Source organism: Cyanistes caeruleus, chromosome 1, assembly GCF_971803275.1.
Source record: "Cyanistes caeruleus chromosome 1, bCyaCae1.hap1.1, whole genome shotgun sequence".
In the NCBI taxonomy this organism is placed as follows: Eukaryota; Metazoa; Chordata; class Aves; order Passeriformes; family Paridae; genus Cyanistes; species Cyanistes caeruleus.
In genome coordinates, this window is record NC_141701.1 from 1,468,753 (window position 1) to 1,490,958 (window position 22,206).

Below are 22,206 nucleotides of genomic sequence, written 5' to 3' on the forward strand. Positions count from 1 at the left end.
TGGGATTGGGATCTGGGACATGCCAGAAAAATGGGATTGGGATTTGGGGATTGGGATTGATCTGGGGAGCCGGGATCGGGATCTGGGATAGTTCAAACTCCAGGCTGGGAAATCCAGGACTGATCCCAAATCCAGGCTGGGAATTCCGGGATTGATCCCAAATCCAGGCTGGGAATTCCGGGATTGATCCCAAATCCAGGCTGGGAAACCTGGGACTGATCCCAAATCCAGGCTGGGAAATCCAGGACTGATCCCAAATCCAGGCTGGGAATTCCGGGATTGATCCCAAATCCAGGCTGGGAATTCCGGGATTGATCCCAAATCCAGACTAGGAAACCTGGGACTGATCCCAAATCCAGGCTGGGAAATCCAGGACTGATCCCAAATCCAGGATTGATCCCAAATCCAGGATTGACCCCAAATCCAGGCTGGGAATTCCAGGACTGATCCCAAATCCAGGATTGATCCCAAATCCAGGATTGACCCCAAATCCAGGCTGGGAATTCCAGGACTGATCCCAAATCCAGGATTGATCCCAAATCCAGGATTGACCCCAAATCCAGGCTGGGAATTCCAGGATTGATCCCAAATCCGGGCTGGGAAACCTGGGATCGATTCCAAATCCAGGCTGGGAAATCTGGGATTGATCCCAAATCCAGGATTGATCCCAAATCCAGGCTGGGAAATCTGGGATTGATCCCAAATCCAGGCTGGAAAATCTGGGATTGATCCCAAATCCAGGCTGGGAAATCCAAAATTAATCCCAAATCCAGGCTGGGAAACCTGGGATCGAACCCAAATCCAGGCTGGAAATCTGGGATCGATTCCAAATCCAGGCTGGGAAATCTGGGATTGATCCCAAATCCAGGACTGATCCCAAATCCAGGCTGGGAAATCTGGGATTGATCCCAAATCCGGGACTGATCCCAAATCCAGGCTGGGAAATCTGGGATTGATCCCAAATCCGGGACTGATCCCAAATCCAGGCTGGGAATTCTGGGATTGATTTATCCAGGATTTATCCCGCTGGGAATGACAATTCCAACCCTTTCCAAGAGAACATTCCCGAAAATCCACCGTCACCAGAAGTCGTTCCCGCAAGGAATTCCCAAGGAATTCCAATATCCCAGAATTCCCATCACTTGGGAAAATCCGCTGGGATTTCCCAACTTTTTTTCCCGGCGCAAATTCCGGCGGATTCCCAGAATTCCCTCCCCGCTGAAATCCCTGGAAAACGAAATCCATGGAAAACGAAATCCCTGGAAAACGAAATCCCTGGAAAATTAAATCCCTGGAAAACGAAATCCATGGAAAATTAAATCCCAGGAAAATGAAATCCCTGGAAAACGAAATCCATGGAAAACTAAATCCCTGGAAAATGAAATCCCAGGAAAATGAAATCCCTGGAAAACGAAATCCATGGAAAATGAAATCCCAGGAAAATGAAATCCATGGAAAATGAAATCCCTGGAAAACGAAATCCATGGAAAATGAAATCCATGGAAAACGAAATCCATGGAAAATGAAATCCATGGAAAATTAAATCCCTGGAAAATGAAATCCCTGGAAAACGAAATCCATGGAAAATTAAATCCATGGAAAATTAAATCCCAGGAAAATGAAATCCATGGAAAATGAAATCCATGGAAAACGAAATCCATGGAAAATTAAATCCATGGAAAATTAAATCCCAGGAAAATGAAATCCATGGAAAATGAAATCCATGGAAAATGAAATCCATGGAAAACGAAATCCCTGGAAAACGAAATCCCAGGAAAATGAAATCCCTGGAAAATGAAATCCATGGAAAACGAAATCCATGGAAAACGAAATCCATGGAAAATTAAATCCCTGGAAAACGAAATCCCTGGAAAACGAAATCCATGGAAAACGAAATCCATGGAAAATGAAATCCCAGGAAAATGAAATCCCTGGAAAATCCCCCGGGAAGGGATCGAGGAGCGGGAAAAACGACGGCGCCATTCCCAAAAATTCCGGGATCCGGAACCCCCCCCCCGACCCCAAATCCCGGGAATTTTTTATGGGAAAAGGGAATAAGAAATGCTGGGAAAGGCTCAGGGCTCCCCCCAGCGGCGGCTCCGGAATTCCCCATTTTTCTTTTCCATGATTTTTTTTAATTCCCTGAATTCCTGGGGGCTCTTTCCAGAGAATTCTCTGGAAAAATCCCGGTTTTCCCTGGGATTGGGATGGCTGGGATGACCCCACTGCAATTCCCGATGGTTTTCCCGGATTTTTTTTGGGAATTTTTGCCTTTTCCCGGTTTTTTTCCCCCTGCTTGAGGCTCCTTTTTCCATGAAAAATTCCAGAAAATTCCAGGAAAATCCAGAAAATTCCGGAATGATCCATCCCGAGCCCACAGGGAGACGGAAATCCGGGAATTCCGAGCTTGGGAATCCAGGAATTCCGAGCTTGGGAATCCTGAGGATCCACAGGGATGGGAATTCCAGCCCGGAATTCCGGCTTTTTCCAAAGGAATGTTCCAGAAAATTCCGCTCCTTCTTCCCCGTCCTCTTCCCCTCGGAGCAGATCCCGAATTTCCCGGAGTTTGGGATGGGTTTGGAGCCGGGATTTCCTCGGGAATTCTGGGAATTCCCGGATTTTGGGAAGGATTTGGAATTCCTGGAGTTTGGGATGAGTTTGGAGCTGGGACTTTCCCAGGAATTCCCAAATTTTGGGAAAAATTCGGAGCCAAACTGGGGAGAGGGGTGGGAAGAGAGAAGAAAAAATTGGGAATTCTTGGGAATTTTTAGGAATTCTTGGGAATTTTGGGGAATTACTTGGCATCTTTAGGAGTTTTTGGGAATTATTTCAGAACTGTTGGGAAGTTTTTGGAATTTTTGGGAGTTTTTAGGAATTTTTGGGAATTTTTTAAAAACTATTGGGAGTTTTTGGAAATTATTGGGAATTGGGGGGGAATTATTGGGAATTTTGGGTGATTTTTTTGGGAATTACTGGGAATTACTGGGAATTGTTTGGAACAATTGGGATTTTTTTGGGAATTCTTTGGGATTTGGGGGAATTTTTGGGATTTTTTGGGAATTACTGTGAATTTTTTGGGAATTCTTGGGAATTCTTTGGGATTTGGGGGAATCTTTGGGATTTTCTTGGGAATTCTTGGGAATTCTTTGGGACTTGGGGGGAATTTTGGGAATTTTTTGGGAATTACTGTGAATTTTTTTGGAATTCTTGGGAATTCTTTGGGATTTGGGGGGAATTTTTTGGGAACTATTGTGAATTTTTTGAAATTTTGGGGATTTCTTTGGAAATTCTTGGGAATTCTTTGGGATTTGGGGGAATTTTGGGGATTTTTTGGGAATTCTTGTGAATTTTGGGGAATTTTTGGGAATTCTTTGGGATTTTGGGGTTGGTTTTTTTTTAATTACTGTGGAATTTTTTTCCGAATTTTTGGGAATTCTTGGGGAATTTTTTAGGCCACATCCGCAGGGACGGGAATTGCAGCCAGGAATGCGAATTCCCGCCTTTTCCAAGGGAACATTCCCAAAAATCCCAACCCCAGGCCCTTCCCTGGATCCCCCTGGATCCCCCCGGATCCCTCTGGATCCCCCTGGATCCCCCTGGATCCCTCTGGATCCCCCTGGATCCCTCTGCATCCCCCTGGATCCCTCTGGATCCCCCTGGATCCCTCTGGATCCCCCTGCATCCCCCTGGATCCCTCTGGATCCCCCTGGATCCCTCTGCATCCCCCTGGATCCCTCTGGATCCCCCTGGATCCCTCTGGATCCCCCTGCATCCCCCTGGATCCCTCTGGATCCCTCTGGATCCCCCCTGGATCCCCCTGGATCCCTCTGGATCCCCCTGGATCCCCCTGGATCCCTCTGGATCCCCCTGAATCCCCCTGGATCCCCCTGGATCCCCCCAATCCCGGTTTTTTTCCGGGATAATCCCCCCCAAACCGCTCCGGGCTTTTCCCGGCTCCGCGTTCTGATTTTTCCCGGGAGTTTGGAATTCCCGGAATTCCGGCGGCTCTCACCTCCTCATCCGAGCTGTCCTCCCGGTACTCGTCCCTTTCCCGCCGGGAATCCTCTGCCGGGCGCTTCCCGGGAACGGCGGCGGATCCGGCCTGGGAAAAGCGGGAAGAGACGATCCCGGAGATGCCCGGAAAGGGAAATTCCCGCAGATTTTGCTTCGGGAAGGGAAAAAGGGAGGAGGCTCGGGAAGGGAGGGGAATTCCTGGGAATGGGGAACTCATGGGAATGGGAAATTCCTGGGAATGGGGAACTCATGGGAATGGGAAATTCCTGGGAATGGGGAAATTCCTGGGAATGGGAAATCCTGGGAATGGGAAAATCCTGGGAATGGGAAATTCCTGGGAATGGGGAAATTCCTGGGAATGGGGAAATTCCTGGGAATGGGGAAATTCCTGGGAATGGGGAAATCCTGGGAATGGGGAAATTCCTGGGAATGGGAAATTCCTGGGAATGGGGAAATTCCTGGGAATGGGAAATTCCTGGGAATGGGAAATTCCTGGGAATGGGGAAATTCCTGGGAATGGGAAAATCCTGGGAATGGGAAATTCCTGGGAATGGGAAATTCCTGGGAAAGGGGAATTCCTGGGAATGGGGAAATTCCTGGAAAATTCTGGGAAAATCCTTAGGAAGGGGAAATTCCTGGGAATGGGAACGGAAAAATTCCTGGGAATGGGGAAATTCTTGGGAAAGGGGAAAATCCTGGGAATGGGAAATTCCTGGGAATGGGGAAATTCCTGGGAATGGGAAATTCCTGGGAATGGGAAATTCCTGGGAATGGGGAAATTCCTGGGAATGGGAAATTCCTGGGAATGGGGAAATTCCTGGGAATGGGAAATTCCTGGGAATGGGGAAATTCCTGGGAATGGGAAATTCCTGGGAAAGGGGAAAATCCTGGGAATGGGGAAATCCCTGGGAAAGGGAAAATTCCTGGGAATGGGAAATTCCTGGGAATGGGGAAATCCATGGAAAGGGGAAATTCCTGGAAATGAGAAAATTCCTGGGAAAGGGAAATTCCTGGGAATGGGGAATTCCTGGGAATGGGAAATTCCTGGGAAAGGGAAATTCCTGGGAAAGGGAAATTCCTGGGAATGGGAAAATCCTGGGAATGGGAAATTCCTGGGAATGGGAAATTCCTGGGAATGGGGAATTCCTGGGAATGGGGAAATCCATGGAAAGGGGAAATTCCTGGGAAAGGGAAATTCCTGGGAATGGGAAATCCCTGGGAAAGGGGAAATTCCTGGGAATGGGAAATTCCTGGGAATGGGGAAATTCCTGGGAATGGGAACGGAAAAATTCCTGGGAATGGGAAATTCCTGGGAATGGGAAATTCCTGGGAATGGGAAATTCCTGGGAATGGGAAATTCCTGGGGATGGGGAAATTCCTGGGAAAGGGGAAATTCCTGGGAATGGGAAATTCCTGGGAATGGGAAATTCCTGGGGATGGGGAAATTCCTGGGGATGGGAAATTCCTGGGAAAGGGAAATTCCTGGAAAAGGAAATTCCTGGGAATGGGAAATTCCTGGAAATGAGAAAATTCCTGGGAATGGGAAAATCCTGGGAATGGGAAACTCCTGGGAAAGGGGAAATTCCTGGGAATGGGAATTCCTTGGGAATGGGAATGGGAAAATCCAAATGGGAAATTCCCTGGGAATGGGAAATTCCTGGGGATGAGAACGGGAAAATCCAAATAGAAAATTCCCGGGAATGCGGAAAATTCCAAATGGGAAATTCCCTGGGAATGGGAAGAGAAAATTCCTGGGAATGGGAAATTCCAAATGGGAAATTCCCTGGGAATGGGAAGAGAAAATTCCCGGGAATGGGAAATTCCAAATGGGAAATTCCCTGGGAATGGGAAGAGAAAATTCCTGGGAATGGGAAATTCCAAATGGGAAACTCCTGGGAATGGGAAATTCCAAATGGGAAACTCCCTGGGAATGGGGAGAATTGGGAATGGGGAATTCCTTGGGATGGGAACGGAAAAATTCCTGGGAAGAGGAAAATCCTGGGACAGGGAAATTCCTGGGAAGGGGAAACTTTGGGGAATGATTGGAAAAGTGGGATCAGGATTTCAGGGAATGACTGGAAAAGCAGCTCCAGGATTTTTGGGAATGACTGGAAAACTGGGATAATCCTGTCCCAGATTTTTGGGATAATCCTGTCCCAGATTTTTGGGATAATCCTGTCGAGATTTTTGGGATAATCCTGTCCCCAGATTTTTGGGATAATCCTGTCCCAGGTTTTTGGGATAATCCTGTCCCAGATTTTTGGGATAATCCATTTCCCAGATTTTTGGGATAATTCTTTTCCCAGATTTTTGGGATAATCCTGTCCCAGATTTTTGGGATAATCCTGTCCCAGATTTTTGGGATAATCCATTTCCCAGATTTTTGGGATAATCCTGCCCCCAGATTTTTGGGATAATGCATTTCCCAGATTTTTGGGATAATCCTGTCCCGGATTTTTGGGATAATCCTGTCCCAGATTTTTGGGATAATCCTGTCCCAGATTTTTGGGATAATCCTGTCCCAGATTTTTGGGATAATCCTGTCCCAGATTTTTGGGATAATCCTGTCCCAGATTTTTGGGATAATCCTTTCCCCAGATTTTTGGGATAATCCATTTCCCAGATTTTTGGGATAATCCATTTCCCAGATTTTTGGGATAATCCATTTCCCAGATTTTTGGGATAATCCTGTCCCAGATTTTTGGCTCCAGGCTGGGGTTGGGTTTGAGCTTCAGAGCAGGAAAAAAAATCCGGAAAAAAAATTCCCAGTTTCTCCCAGATTCCATAAAAAACCCAGATTTTCCATAAAATCCCTCCCTGCTTTTCCATAAAATCCCAGAAACGGCCCTGGAAAAGTGGGAATGGGGCTGGAAAAGTGGGAATGGTGCTGGAAAAGTGGGAATGGGGCTGGAAAAGTTTGGGAGCTGATCTGGGAAGAGGAATTCCGGGAATTCCGGGATGAGAGGGGAAATCTGGGATGAGGAATCCTGGGAATTCTGGGATGAGAAGGGAAAATTTGGGATAAAAGGGGGAAAATCTGGGAAGGGCAAAATTTGGGATGAGAGAAGAAATCTGGGATAAGAAATTCCAGGAATTCTGGGACGAGAAAGGAAAATCTGGGATGAGAGAAGAAATCTGGGATAAAAAAATCCAGGAATTCCGGGGTGAGAAGAAAAAGTTTGGAATAAAAGGGGGAAAATCTGGGAAGAGGAAAATTTGGGATGAGAGAAGAAATCTGGGATAAGAAATTCCAGGAATTCTGGGACGAGAAAGGAAAAGTTGGGATAAAAGGGGAAAATCCGGGATGAGGAATCCTGGGAAGTGAGGAGAAATCTGGGATAAAGAATTCCAGGAATTCTGGGATGAGAGGGGAAATTTGGGATCAGGAATTCCAGGAATTCCGGGATGAGAGGGGAAATTTGGGATCAGGAATTCTGGGATGAGAGGGGAAATCTGGGATCAGGAATTCTGGGATGAGAGGGGAAATTTGGGATCAGGAATTCTGGGATGAGAGGGGAAATTTGGGATCAGGAATTCCAGGAATTCTGGGATGAGAGGGGAAATTTGGGATCAGGAATTCTGGGATGAGAGGGGGAAATTTGGGATCAGGAATTCTGGGATGAGAGGGGAAATCTGGGATCAGGAATTCTGGGATGAGAGGGGAAATTTGGGATCGGGAATTCTGGGATGAGAGGGGAAATTTGGGATCAGGAATTCTGGGATGAGAGGGGGAAATTTGGGATCAGGAATTCTGGGATGAGAGGGGAAATCTGGGATCAGGAATTCCGGGATGAGAGGGGGAAATCTGGGATCAGGAATTCCGGGATGAGAGGGGAAATCTGGGATCAGGAATTCCGGGATGAGAGGGGAAATTTGGGATCTGGAATTCTGGGATGAGAGGGGAAATTTGGGATAAAGAATTCCAGGAATTCTGGGATGAGAGGGGAAATTTGGGATCAGGAATTCTGGGATAAGAGGGGAAATTTGGGATCAGGAATTCCAGGAATTCTGGGATGAGAGGGGAAATTTGGGATCAGGAATTCTGGGATGAGAGGGGAAATTTGGGATCTGGAATTCCGGGATGAGAGGGGAAATCTGGGATCAGGAATTCTGGGATGAGAAGGGAAATCTGGGATCGGGAATTCCAGGAATTCCGGGATGAGAGGGGAAATTTGGGATGAAGGAGCAAAATCTGGGAACGGGGGGGGGGGACGGGAATCTCCTCCTGGAATTCCTCTGGGAGCGGGGTGGGAACGGAGGGGATTTTCGGGATTCTCCCGGAATTCCATCCCAAAACCCCGGGAATTCCACCGGAAGCCGAATCCCAAATCCCTCCCGAATTCCGCCGGGAATTTTCCCGTTTTCCCCAGGATTTCCCCCTCATCCCTCGGCAGGAAAATTCCCGGAAAACGGGGTCGGGAATCCCGAAATCCGGGGAAGTTTTACCTGGGGAGCCTCTTCCTCCTCCTCCTCCTCCTCCTCCTCTTCCTCTTCCGAGTGGGAATTCCTGGAGGATTCGCTGTCGCTTCCGGAATCTTCCAGGCCGGAATAAACGCTGTCCTGGCTGCCCTCGGAATCCTCGCTGCCACTTCCGGCCTGGGACGGGACGGGAACGGTGAGAGACGGGCGGGGAACGGGAAAAACGGGGGGAAATGGGGAAAAATGGGGGGGAAATGGGGAAAAACGGGGGGGAAATGGGGAAAAATGGGGAAAAATGGGGAAAATGGGGAAAATGGGAGAAAATGGGGTGGGAATGGGAAAAACGGGGGGAAATGGGAAAAAATGGGGGAGAAGGGGGGGAAATGGGGAGGAAATGGGGAAAAATGGGAAAAAACGGGGGGAAATGGGAAAAAATGGGGGGAAACGGGAAAAAATGGGGGGAATGGGGAAAAATGGGGGGAAATGGGAAAAAATGGGGGAAATGGGGAGGGAATGGGGGAAAATGGGGGAAAATGAGGTGGAAATGGGAAAAAAAAAAGGAAAAAATGGGGGGAAATGGGAAAAAAAGGGGGGGAAATGGGAAAAAGTGGAGGGAAATGGAGGAAAATGGGGAGGAAATGGGGGAAAACAAGGAGGAAATGGGAAAAAATGGGAAAAATGGGGGGAAATGGGGAAAAAAGGGGGGGAAATGAGGTGGAAATGGGAAAAAAAGGGAAAACATGGGAGGAAATAGGGGAAAAGGGGGAGGAAATGGGAAAAAATGGGGAGAAATGGGGAGGGAATGGGAAAAAATGTGGAAAAATGGGAAAAAATGGAGAGAAATGGGGTGGGAATGGGAAAAAATGGGCAGGAAATGTGAAAAAAAATGGGGAGAAAAATGGGGGGGAAAATGGGAAAAAAAGGGCAAAAAAAAGGGGAAAATGGGAAAAATGGGCAGAAAATGGGAAAACATGGGGGAAATGGGAAAAAATGGGAAAAAGTGGACACAAAAATGGGAAAAATGGGGGGAAATGGGGAGGAAATAGGGGAAATGAGGTGGAAATTGGAAAAACAGGAAAAAATGGGGGAAAATGGGAAAAAACGGGGAGGAAATGGGAAAAAATTGAGGGAAATGGGGGAAAACGGGGAGGAAATGGGAAAAAATGGGAAAAAAATGGGGAAAACGGGGAAAATGGGGAGTGGGAATGGGAAAAAATGGGAGGAAATGGGGAAAAATGGGGGGAAATGGGAGAAAATGTGGAAAAAGTGGGAAAAAATGGGGGAAAATGAGGTGGAAATGGGAAAAAAATAGGAAAAAATGGGGGGAAATGGGAAAAAAAGGGGGGAAATGGGGAGGAAATGGGAAAAAGTGGAGGGAAATGGAGGAAAATGGGGAGGAAATGGGAAAAAATGGGAAAAAATGGGGGGGAAATGGGGAAAAATGGGGGAAACGGGGAAAATGGGGAGTGGGAATGAGGGAAAATGGGGAGAAATGGGAAAAAATGGGCAGGAAATGGGAAAAAATGGGGAAAATGGGCAGAAAACGGGGAGGAAAAGGGGGAAATGGAGTGGGAATGGGAAAAAAATGTGGAAAAATGTGGGAAATGGGGGAAAATGGGCAGGAAATGGGAAAAAATGGGGGGAAATGGGAGAAAATGGGGTGGGAATGGGAAAAAACGGGGGGAAATGGGGGAAAATGGGGAGAAATGGGAAAAAATGGGGAAAATGGGGGGAAAATGGGCAGGAAATGGGAAAAAATGGGGGGAAATGGGAGAAAATGGGGTGGGAACGGGAAAAAACGGGGGAAAATGGGGAGAAATGGGAAAAAATGGGGAAAATGGGGGGAAAATGGGGAGGAAATGGGGAAAAAATGGGGTGGGAATGGGAAAAAATGTGGAAAAAAATCGTAAAAAATGGGGGAAATGGGGGAAAATGGGGAGGAAATGGGGAAGAAATGGAGAGGAAATGGGGAAATGGAGTGGAAATGGGAAAAAATGGGGAGGAAATGGGGGAAAATGGGGAGGAAATGGGAAAAAATGGGGTGGGAATGGGAAAAAATGTGGAAAAAAATCGTAAAAAATGGGGGAAATGGGGGAAAATGGGGAGGAAATGGGGAAGAAATGGAGAGGAAATGGGGAAATGGAGTGGAAATGGGAAAAAATGGGGAGGAAATGGGGGAAAATGGGGAGGAAATGGGAAAAAATGGGGTGGGAATGGGAAAAAAATGTGGAAAAAAATCGGAAAAAATGGGGGGAAATGGGGGAAAATGGGTTGGAAATGGGGAGGAAATGGGGTAGGAATGGGGGAAAATGGGCAGGAAATGGGAAAAAATGGGGAGGTAATAGGAGAAAATGGGGGAAAATGGGCAGGAAATGGGGGAAATGGGAAAAAATGGGGGGGAATGGGGCGGAAATGAGGGAAATTTCTCTTTCAGAAGTCCAAATTCCCATTCAGGAGCCCAAAACTCTCTCAAGGAACCCAAATCCTCTCTCAGGAGCCCAAATCTCCTCTCAGCAATCAAACATTCCCTGACAGGAGCCCAAATCCCTTCTGAGGAGCCCAGGTTGCCCCTCAGGAATCCAAATTCTCTCTCAGGAGCCCAAATTCCCTCTCAAAAGCCCAAAATGTCCCTCAGGAGCTCAAATTCTCCAGCAGGAGCCCAAAATCTCCCATCAGGAGCCCAAATTCCCTCACAGGACCCCAAGTCTCCTCTCAGGAGCCCAAATTCCATTTCAAAAGCCCAAATTCCATTTCAGAAACCCAAATTCCCCCTCAGGAGCCCAAATTCCATTTCAGGAGCCACAAATTCTCTGTCAGGAACCCGAATTCTGCTTCCGAAGCCCAAATTCCCTCTCAGGAACCCAAATCTCACCTCAAGAGCCCAAAATTTCCTCTCAGGAACCCAAATCCCTTCTCAGCAGCACAAAATTCCCCCTCAGGAGCCAAAATTCCATTTCAGGAACCCAAATTGCCCCTCAGGAGCCAAAATCTCCTCTCAGGAGCCCAAAATTCCCCCTCGGGATTCAAATTCTGTCTCAGCAAACCAAAATTCCCTCTCTGAGCCCAAATTCACTCTCAGAAATCCAAATTCCCGCTCAGGAACCCAAATTTCCCCTCAGGACAAAGCCAAATGCCCCCTCAGGAATCCAAATTCTCTCTCAGTAGCCAAAAATTTCCTCTCAGGAGCCAAAATTCCACTGCAGAAGCCCAGGTTGCCCCTCAGGAGCCCAAATTCCCTCTCAGGAATCCGAATCTCCCCTCAGGAGCCCAAATCTCCCCTTTGGAGCCCAAATTCCCCCTCAAGAACCCAAAATTCCCCCTCAGGATCCCAAATTCCATTTCAGAAGCCCAAATTGCCCCTCAGGAGCCCAAAATTCCCTCTCAGGAGTCAAAATCTTCTCTCAGGAGCCAAAATTCCCCCTCAGGAATCCGAATTCCCCCTCAGGTGCCAAAAATTTCCCCTCAGGAGCCCAAATTCCCCCCTCGGGAGCTGAAAGCTCTCCCTCAGGAGCCCAAATTCCCCCACAGGAGCCCAAATTCACTCTCAGGAGTCCAAATTCCCTCACAGGACCCTAAATCTCACCTCAGGAGCCCAAATCCCCTCTCAGAAACCCAAATTCCCCCTCAGCAACCAAATATTCCCTGTCAGGAGCCCAAATCCCTTCTGAGGAGCCCAAGTTGCCCCTCAGGAGCCCAAATCTCCCCTTTGGAGCCCAAATTCCCCCTCAAGAACTCAAAATTCCCTCTCAGGAACCCAAATTCCCCCTCAGGAACCCAAATCGTACCTCAAGAGCCCAAAATTTCCTCTCAGGAGCCCAAATCTCCCCTTAAGACAAATCCAAATTCCCCCTCACTGCCGGGTTCCCCTCAGGAGAAGCCCATATTCCCTCTCGGGAGTCCAAATTCCCTCACAGGACACCAAAATCCCCTCTCAGCATCCCAAAGTCTCCTCTCAGCACCCAAATCTTCTCTCAAGAGTCCAAATCTCCTCGCAGGAGCCCAAATTCCCTCACAGGAGCCCAAATCCCCTCTCAAAAGCCCAAATTTCCTAACAGGACCCTAAATCTCACCTCAGGAGCCCAAATCTCTCTTCAGGACAAACCCAAATCTCCCCTCACTGCCGGGTTCCCCTCAGAACAAACCCAAATCTCCCCAAACTGCCGGGTTCCCCTCAGGACAAACCCAAATCTCCCCAAACTGCCGGGTTCCCCTCAGAACAAACCCAAATCCCCCCTCACTGCCGGGTTCCCCTCAGAACAAACCCAAATCTCCCCTCACTGCCGGGTTCCCCTCAGGACAAACCCAAACCTCCCCTCACTGCCGGGTTCCCCTCAGGACAAACCCAAACCTCCCCTCACTGCCGGGTTCCCCTCAGAACAAACCCAAACCTCCCCTCACTGCCGGGTTCCCCTCAGGACAAACCCAAATCTCCCCAAACTGTCGGGTTCCCCTCAGGACAAACCCAAATCCCCCCTCACTGCCGGGTTCCCCTCAGGACAAACCCAAATCTCCCCAAACTGCCGGGTTCCCCTCAGGACAAACCCAAATCCCCCCTCACTGCCGGGTTCCCCCTCACGGCCGCCACACCGGACCCTCCCCGGCCATTTCCCGGTCCCCCCTCATCGGGACCTGCCCAGCCCCGTTGCTATGGCGATCCCTTGAGTATCCCCTCCCTCCCCGTTGCCATGACAACCCCGCGTGTCACCCCCCCCCCTCCGGTGTCCCCCTCCCCGGTCACCCCCTGACCTGCTCCATGTTGGCGGCTCCGCGTGCGCCGCCGAACACGTGGGCGCGGGTCAGCGATGCGGCCACGCCCCCGCCGGCCGCCCTTCCGCCTTATCGCGGCCCCGCTCCGCTGCCGAGGGAGGGGATCCCGCTGCCGGGCACGGCAGGAGAACGGGAAAGGGAAAAAATAACGGGAAAAAGGAACGGGAAAGAGAACCGGGATTGAGTGGCAGCGCGGGAAAATGGGAAAGCAAAGCGCGCATGCGCAGAGGGCGCCGCTCAGCCGGGAGCGCGCATGCGCGCCGCGGCGACAGCGCTGATACGGCCGGGTGGTGAAAGGGGGCGTGGTCAGAAAAGGGCGTGGTCATAAAGGTTTCTGCAATGTGCTGTAGAAGGGGAAAGGGGCGTGTCCTAAGCGAGGGGCGGGGCCAGGAGTGACAGCTCAGCTATTGCCAGCAATGGACAAGGGGAGTGGCCTGAAGCAAAGGGGCGTGGCCTTGGCTGTCATCAAGTCTGAGGGGGCGGGGTCAGGTTTCGGGGGGCGTGTCCCTATAGGCCAGGCAAGTACGGAAAGTGGGCGTGGCTTATTTCGAGTGGGAGCCCAAACCCCATCTACAGCACAGTGGGCTTGGCTAACCCTCAAGGGGGCGTGTCTTTGTGGAAACCCATCTACAGCATGCAGTGGGCGTGGCTAACCTTCGAGGGGGCGTGTCTTTGCACCAATACCCCATCTAAAACACAGGGTGGGCGTGGCTAACCCACAAGAGGGCGTGTCTATGTGCCAAAGCCCCATTTACAACACGGAGTGGGCGTGGCTAACCCTTAAAAGGGCGTGTATTTGAAGCAAAACCCATTTACAACACGGAGTGGGCGTGGCTATCGCTCAAGAGGGGCGTGTCTTTGGTCCAGAGCCCCATCTACAACACGCAGTGGGCGTGGTTGAGCCCTAAAGGGGGCGTGTCTTTGCGCCAAAGCCGCTATCTACAACACGGAGTGGGCGTGGCTAAAGCTCAAGGAGGCGTGTCTTTGCGCCAACGTATCTATCTACAACACGGAGTGGGCGTGGCTATCACGCAAGGGGGCGTGTCCTAGAGCAAAAAACCCGCCCCTCCCTCCCCGCCCCCTCCGCGCGCATGCTCCCTCGCGCAGTGGGCGTGGCCGCGCACGCTCCCCTCACGTCCCTCCACCCTCCCGCCCCCCCCAAGATGGCGGCGGCCATGCCGCCTCCCGCCGCCGCCGCCGCTCCCGCCGCCGCCGCCTCTTCCCGCCTTTTTTAAGCGCCTCGCTGCCTACGGGGTTTCCCCGAGCCCTTCCCGTGAGGGCGCGGCCATGGACGGCCCGGGCTCGGCGGCGGCGGCGGGGCCCGGCGCTAGCAACGTGCCCGCCTTCCTCACCAAACTCTGGACGTTGGTGGAAGATCCCGACACGGATTCCTTGATTTGTTGGAGCCCCGTGAGTTGCCGGGAATGCGGCGGGGATGGAATTCCTGAGGGGAATTCCCGCCGGGAATTCGCGGCCCCTCTGAGGGGGGGGGGGGGAACGCCCGCGGCCTTGGTGAGGCCCGCGCGGTTCCTGAGGGAAGCGCCGCTTAAATCCCGGGTTTTTTTGGGATTGGGAATGTTGGAGGTGAGGTTGGGAATTAAAAGGAGAGCGGGATAACGGCGGGGAGTTGGGAATGCGCCGTTAATTAGGGAATAATTGGATAATTAAGGGGTTTGTTGGGGGGTGAAAGTAGGGAATGCGCGGCTGGGAAATGAGGGATTCCTGGAGATTCCAAAGGTTTTTCCAGGCTTTTTTTTTTCCCTTTGGAGGTTTTTCTTGGAGAGCTGGAGAAGGATTTGGGATAAAAAATGGGAAACAGGGAAAGGTTGGTTTTTTTTGGGAATGTCGGGATGGAATTCCCAGGAAATCCGGGGCTGCTCCATCCTTGGGAACGGCCAAGGAAGGTGTTGGGATGCTCCTGGAATTCCCCAAATTTCGGGAATTTCCCAGCTCCAGCCCTTTCTGAGGAACCAAACCCGGATCTGGGAAAAAATCTGGGAATGGGACAACATTCCCAGGGATTCGGGAATGCCGGGAATGCCTCGATCCGGCTGGAATTGCCCTCATGGGAAGCATCCAGAGGCTGCTTTTCCCGGGAATCCAGGCTGGTTTTCCTGGATTTTCCCGAGAATCCCGGTTTTCCCTGGATTTTCCCCGTTTTTTTCTGGATTTTCCCGGCTGCATCCCGCTTTTTCCTGGATTTTCCCAGGAATCCTGTCTGATTTTCCTGGATTTTCCCAGCCACATCCCAGTTTTTCCTGGATTTTCCCGAGAATCCCGATTTTTCCTAGATTTTCCCCATTTTTCCTGGATTTTCCCGGGAATCCAGGCTGGTTTTCCTGGGTTTTCTCCATTTTTCCTGGATTTTCCAGGAATCCGAGCTGATTTTCCTGGATTTTCCCAGACACATCCCGGTTTTTCTTGGATTTTCCCAGGAATCTGGGTTGATTTTCCAGGATTTTCCCAACCACATCCCAGTTTTTCATAGGTTTTCCCGAATTTTCCCCATTTTTCCTGCATTTTCCCGCCCACATCCCAATTTTTCCTGGATTTTCCCAGGAATCCAGGCTGATTTTCCCTGGATTTTCCCTGGATTTTCCCCATTTTTCCTGCATTTTCCCACCCACATCCCGATTTTCCCTGGATTTTCCCAGTCTTTCCTGGATTTTCCCCATTTTTCCTGGATTTTCCCGCCCACATCCCAATTTTCCCTGGATTTTCCCGGGAATCCAGGCTGATTTGCCCTGGATTTTCCCTGGATTTTCCCCATTTTTCCTGCATTTTCCCACCCACATCTGGATTTTCCCAGGAATTTTGTTTTTTCCTGGATTTTCCCACCCACATCCCAATTTTCCCTTGGGAAAACCCTTACCTGGGGATGGAATTCCACAAAATATCCCCATTCCCATGGAATTTCCTCACCCCAAAGCTCCCAAACCATTCCCAGCTTTTCCCTGGAACTGAAAAAATTCCCAGATTTTTTCATTTTCCCCCCCTTTCCCAAAGATTTTCCCACCCATCCCTTGGGAATTCCCAACTTTTCAAGTCTCAAACTCGGAATTTTTCCACCTTCTGAAAAAACTTTTCCCTGCCGCTGGAATTCCGCAATTTTGGGAATCTGACGCTCCGGAATTCCCAGGAAATCTTGGGATTTCTTGGAATATTTTTCTTCCCAAGGAATTTTCCCAGAGATTTTTCCCATCCTCATCCCAAAATCCCAACTTTTCCCCCCTCGGGGATTTTGGGAATTTCCCTCCAGGTTTGGGAGCATTCCCTGGATTTTTTGCTTTGAAGAAATTCCCGATTTTTTTTTTTTAATTGGATTTTAAAAATTCCTGGAGTTTTTTTTTAAGGGATTTTCCCTCTTTTTCCCAAGGGTTTTCCTCCTTTTTTTTTCCCCAGGAATTTCTTGGTTTTCCCAATAAATTCTTTATTTTTTCCAAGGATTTTCCTGCTTTTCCCAAAGAATTCCCAGCTTTTTTTCCCCAAGGGTTTTCCTGGGTTTTTTGCCCATGGAATTCCCATTTTTCCCAATGATTTTCCTGCTTTTCCCAAAGAATTTTCTGCTCTTTTCCCAAGGAATTCCCTGGGTTTTTTTCAGAGATTTTCCTGCTTTTCCCCCCAAGGAATTTTCTGCTTTTTTTTTTCCCAGGAATTCCCATTTTTTTTCCCTGAGGAATTCCCTGATTTTTTTTCCCAGGAATTCCCATTTTTCCCCATGGATTTTCTGGCTTTTCCCTGAGGAATTCCCTGATTTTTTTTCCCAATAATTCCCATTTTTCCCCATGGATTTTCTGGCTTTTCCCCCCCAAGGAATTCCCTGCTTTCTTTCCCAGGAATTCCCTGATTTTCCTGAGTAATTCCCTCATTTTCCCAAGGATTTTCCTGCTTTTTTTTCCCAGGAATTCCCTGATTTTCCCAGGAATTTGCTGCTTTTCCCCCAGGGATTTTCCTGCTTTTCCTAAGGAATTTCCTGGTTTTTTCCCAAGGATTTTCCTGCTTTTTTTCCCCCAAGGAATTCCAATTTTTCCCCCAAAGAATTCCCTGCTTTTTCCTGTGGTTTTTAAATTAATTTTTCCAGGAATTCCCTGATTTTCCCGACATTTCCCTTGGAAAATTCCCGCTTTCCCTTCTCCAGAACCTGGAATTTCCCTTCCTTGGCCTCCAAATCCCATTTTTTTCCCATGGGAATTCCCTTTTCCCGACTTTTCCCTGGGAAAAATTCCTGGATTTGCTCCCTGTCCTCATCCCCCTTTTCCAGCAGGGAATTCCCAAGGAATTTTGGCTCCTCTGGACTTGGAATTTCTTGGGATGCCGGGAATTTTCTCTTGGAATTCCAAGGAATTCCTGGAATTCCCATTCCCCCATGGTTCTTTTCCCACATTTCCAGGATAAATCCGGGATTTCCATGGGAGAAGGGGTTGGGAAGGTTCCGGAATTCTGATTCCATCAAAAGCTGCTGTGGGAATTGGGAATAATTCCCAAAAAATCCTGAAAAAAAATTCCCAAAGAATTCCCAAAAAATCCCCCCCAAAATTCCCAAAGAATCCCCTAAAATTCTCAAAAAATTGCCCAAAAAATCCCCCAAAATTCCCCAAAAAATCCCCCCAAAAATTCTGAAAAATCCCCCCAAAAATCCCAATAAATCCCAAAAAAATTCCCCCCAAAAAATTCCCAAAATATCCCCAAAAAATTCCCCAAAAATCCCCCAAAAATTCCCCAAAAATAATTAAAAAAGGACAAAAAAAGCCACAAAAAAATCTCAAAAAAAGGGAAAAAAAACCCCAAGATACAAAAAGAATTCCCCAAAAATGCAAAAAAAATCTAAAAAAAATTTTAAAACAAGACCAGAAAAATACTAAAAATCCCTGAAAATAAAAAACCAAAAACAAAGTAAAAGACTGGCCCCCAAAATAAAAAACACATAAAATAAAACGATCACAAAAAGTCACAAATAACTCCAAAAAAAACCCACAAAAAATCACAAAAAACAAAAAAAATCCTTAAAAAAGTCACAATCAAGAATCAAAAAAATAATTTAATAAAACACCCAGAAAATTCCCCAAAAATCCTGAAATATAAAAGGGAGAATTGCCCAAAAATCGGGAATAAATCTTCAAAAATCCTGAAATATCAAAAAAAACCCCCCAAAATTCACTGAAATAAAAAAAAAATCAAAATCCCTGAAAACTTCCCCCAAAAAACACAAGAAAAATTAAAAAAAAATCCCTAAATTATCAAGAAAAGCCGAAAATATCCCAAAAAAATCCCCAAAAACTTCCCACAAAAAATCCATCAAAAAAACCCAACAAAAATCCCCTAAAATCAAAAAAATTCCCAAAAAAACCCGAAACAATCCCTAAAAATCATTAAGAACTTCCCCAGGAAATAAAAACAATCTTAAGAAAAATAATCTGAAACCCCCAGAGATCAAAAAAATTCCTCAAAAATTCCCAAGAAATCCTAAAATATCCAAAAAACTCCCAAAAAATCCCTTAAAATAAAAAAAACACCCTAAAAACTTCCCTAAAAATCCCTCAAAATCCCAAAAGAAACCCAAGAAAAGTTCATCAAAATAAAACAAAACGTCCCAAAAAATCCCAAAATCTCAAAAAAAAAGCCTTAGAATCAAAAAAAAATATCTTTAAAGCTCCTAAAAAATTCCTAAAAAATCTCCAAATAAAAATAATAACAAAAAAAATAAAAATGCCCAAAAATTCCCAAAATCTTCCCCTGAAAAATTTGGGAAAACCCTAAGAAAATTAAAAAAAAAATCCCTAAAAAAGATCCCCCTCCAAAAAATTGTCCAAATTAATACAAAACCAACAAAATCCCCAAAAACTCCCCCCAAAAAAAATTCCAAGAAAAATTCTCAAAAACTCTTAAATATAAAAAAAATTTATTTTTGGAAAAATTCCTGAAAAATTCAAAAATATCCTAAAAAAAATCCCAGAAAAAATCCCAGAAATAAAGAAAAACCCAAAAATAAAAGTATTCCTAAAAAAGAAACCCAAAAATAAAAGAATCTCTAAAAAATTCCTAAAGAATCCCAAAATACCCCCCCAAAAAAATCCCAAAAATTATATAAAAATCAAAAAAAATCCCTAAAAATTCCAAAAAAGTCAAAAAAATTCCCTAAAAATTTCAAAAAAATCCAAAAAAATTCCAAAAAAATCCAAAAAAAATCCGAAAAAATTCCCAAAATTCCCCCCAAAAAAATAAAAAAAATTCCCTAAAAATTCCAAAAATATCCGAAAAAATTCCCAAAAAATCCCCCCAAAAAATAAAAAAAAAATCCCTAAAAATTAAAAAAAAATAAAAAAAATTCCCAAAAAATCCCCAAAAAAATAAAAAAAAATTCCCTAAAAATTCCCAAAAAAATCCAAAAAAATTCCCTAAAAATTCCCAAAAAAATCCGAAAAAATTCCAAAAAAATCCCCAAAAAATCCGAAAAAATTCCCAAAAAATCCCCCCAAAAAATCCAAAAAAATTCCCTAAAAATTCCAAAAATATCTGAAAAAATTCCCAAAAAATCCCCCAAAAAATCAAAAAAAATTCCCTAAAAATTCCAAAAAAAATCTGAAAAAATTTTTAAAAAATCCCCAAAAAATCCGAAAAAATTCCCTAAAAATCCCCCCAAAAAATAAAAAAAAAATCCCTAAAAATTTAAAAAATATCTGAAAAAAATCCCAAATAATCCCCCCAAAAAATAAAAAAAAATTCCCTAAAAATTCCAAAAATATCTGAAAAAATTCCCAAAAAATCCCAAAAAAATCCAAAAAAATTCCCTAAAAATTCCAAAAAAATCCAAAAAAATTCCCTAAAAATTCCAAAAAAATAAAAAAAAAATTCCCAAAAAATCCCCCAAAAAATCCAAAAAAATTCCCTAAAAATCCAAAATAATTCCCTAAAAATTCTAAAAAAATCCGAAAAAATTCCCAAAAAATCCCCCCAAAAAATCCAAAAAAATTCCCTGAAAATTCCCAAAAAAATCCAAAAAAATTCCCTAAAAATTCCAAAAATATCTGAAAAAATTCCCAAAAAATTCCCCAAAAAACTTCCCTAAAAATTCCAAAAAAATCCGAAAAAATTCCCAAAAAATCCCCCCAAAAAATCCAAAAAAATTCCCTAAAAATTTCAAAAATATCTGAAAAAATTCCCAAAAAATCCCCAAAAAAATCCAAAAAAATTCCCTAAAAATTCCAAAAAAATAAAAAAAATTCCCAAAAAATCCAAAAAAATTCCCTAAAAATTCCAGAAATATCTGAAAAAATTCCAAGAAAATCCCCCAAAAAATCCAGAATAATTCCCTAAAAATTCTAAAAAAATCCAAAAAAATTCCCAAAAAATCCCCCCAAAAAATCCAAAAAAATTCCCTAAAAATTCCAAAAAAATCCGAAAAAATTCCAAAAAAATGCCCCAAAAAAATAAAAAAAAATTCCCTAAAGATTCCAAAAAAATAAAATAAAATACCCAAAAAATTTCCAAAAAAATCCAAAAAAATTCCCTAAAAATTCCAAAAAATGAAAAAAGTTCCCTAAAAATTAAAAAAAAAAAAATCCAAAAAAATCCCCCAAAAGATAAAAAAAAAAATCCCTAAAAATTCCAAAAAAATAAAAAGAATTCCCAAAAAATCCTCAAAAAATAAAGAAAAATTCACAAAAAATCCAAAAAAAATCCAAAAAAAATCCCCCCAAAAATAAAAGAAAATTGCCAGAAAATCAAAAAAAATTCCCAGAAAATCCCAAAAATTCCCAAAAATCCCCTGAATCTCCCGAATTCCCGGGAATTCCGGCCTTTCCCAGGGATCTGATCCCGATTTTCCCGTTTTTTCCCCCCTGCAGAGCGGGAGCAGCTTCCACGTCTTCGACCAGGGCCAGTTTTCCAAGGAAGTTCTTCCCAAATATTTCAAACACAACAACATGGCCAGCTTCGTCCGGCAGCTCAACATGTGTGAGTGCATCCCGGGAATTCCCGGAATTCCGGGAATGCTGGGGGGGGGAGGGGATCCCGGGAATTCCGGGAATTGCGGGAATGCTGGGGGGAGGGGAGGGGATCCCAGGAATTCTGGGAATGCTGGGGGGAGGGGATCCCGGGAACTCCCGGAATTCCGGGAATGCTGGGGGAGGGGAGGGGATCCCAGGAATTCCGGGAATGCTGGGGGGAGGGGAGGGGATCCCGGGAATTCCCGGAATTCTGGGAATGCTGGAGGGGGAGGGGATCCCGGGAATTCCGGGAATTCTGAGATCCTCTGGGAATTCCAGCTCAAAATCTTGGGAATTCTGAGATTCTTTGGGAATTTAATCCCAAAATCCTGGGAATTCCATCCCAAAATTCTGAGGAATTCTGGGATCCTCTGGGAATTTATTCCTGAAATTCCGGGAATTCCATCCCAAAATCCTGGGAATTCCATCCAAAGTGGGAATTCCATCCTGAAATCCTGGGAATTCCATCCCAAAATTCTGGGAATGCCGGAGGGGGGGAGGGATCCCAGGAATTCTGAGAATTCTGAGATTTTCCAGGAATTCCATCCCAAAATTCCAGGAATTCCATCCCCGAATCCCGGGAATTCTGGGAATGGGGGGTGAGGGATCCCAGGAATTCTGGGAATTCTGAGATTTTCCAGGAATTCCATCCCAAAATTCCGGGAATTTCATCCCAAAATTCTGGGAATTCCATCCTGAAATCCCAGGAATTCCATCCCAAAATTCTGGGAATTCCATCCTGAAATCCTGGGAATTCCATCCCGGAATTCTGGGAATGCCGGAGGGGGGGGGAGGGATCCCAGGAATTCTGGGAATTCTGAGATTCTCCAGGAATCCCGTTTCAGAATCCTGGGAATTCCATCCCCAAATCCCGGGAATTCCATCCAAACTGGGAATTCCATCCTGAAATCCTGGGAATTCCATCCCCAAATCCCGGGAATTCCATCTCAAAATTTTGGGAATTCCATCCTGAAATCCTGGGAATTCCATCCCGGAATTCTGGGAATGCCGGAGGGGGGGG

At 46.0% G+C, this 22,206-nt stretch overlaps 2 protein-coding genes across 3 annotated transcripts in view; one reads left to right on the top strand and one right to left on the bottom strand.

Moving 5' to 3' along the window:
- The window catches only part of BOP1 (BOP1 ribosomal biogenesis factor), a 107,500-nt gene extending 93,982 nt beyond the window's left edge, over positions 1 to 13,518 (bottom strand). The window contains exons 1-3 of the mRNA XM_086875896.1: positions 13,180 to 13,518; positions 8,461 to 8,610; positions 4,013 to 4,102 (exon numbers count right to left, since the gene is read on the bottom strand). Coding sequence (XP_086732022.1) covers positions 4,013 to 4,102; positions 8,461 to 8,610; positions 13,180 to 13,188 — 249 coding nt within the window. The 5' untranslated portion in view covers positions 13,189 to 13,518. The remainder of the gene's footprint in view (positions 1 to 4,012; positions 4,103 to 8,460; positions 8,611 to 13,179) is intronic.
- Positions 13,519 to 14,311: 793 nt separating this feature from the next.
- Positions 14,312 to 22,206, top strand: part of HSF1 (heat shock transcription factor 1) — a 39,583-nt gene continuing 31,688 nt past the window's right edge. Inside the window, exons 1-2 of one of the 2 annotated variants that reach the window (XM_086875908.1) lie at positions 14,312 to 14,610; positions 21,045 to 21,153. In XM_086875908.1, the coding sequence (XP_086732034.1) occupies positions 14,488 to 14,610; positions 21,045 to 21,153 (232 nt within the window). In that variant the 5' untranslated portion in view covers positions 14,312 to 14,487. The remainder of the gene's footprint in view (positions 14,611 to 21,044; positions 21,154 to 22,206) is intronic. The other variant, XM_086875915.1, reaches the window with a different exon arrangement.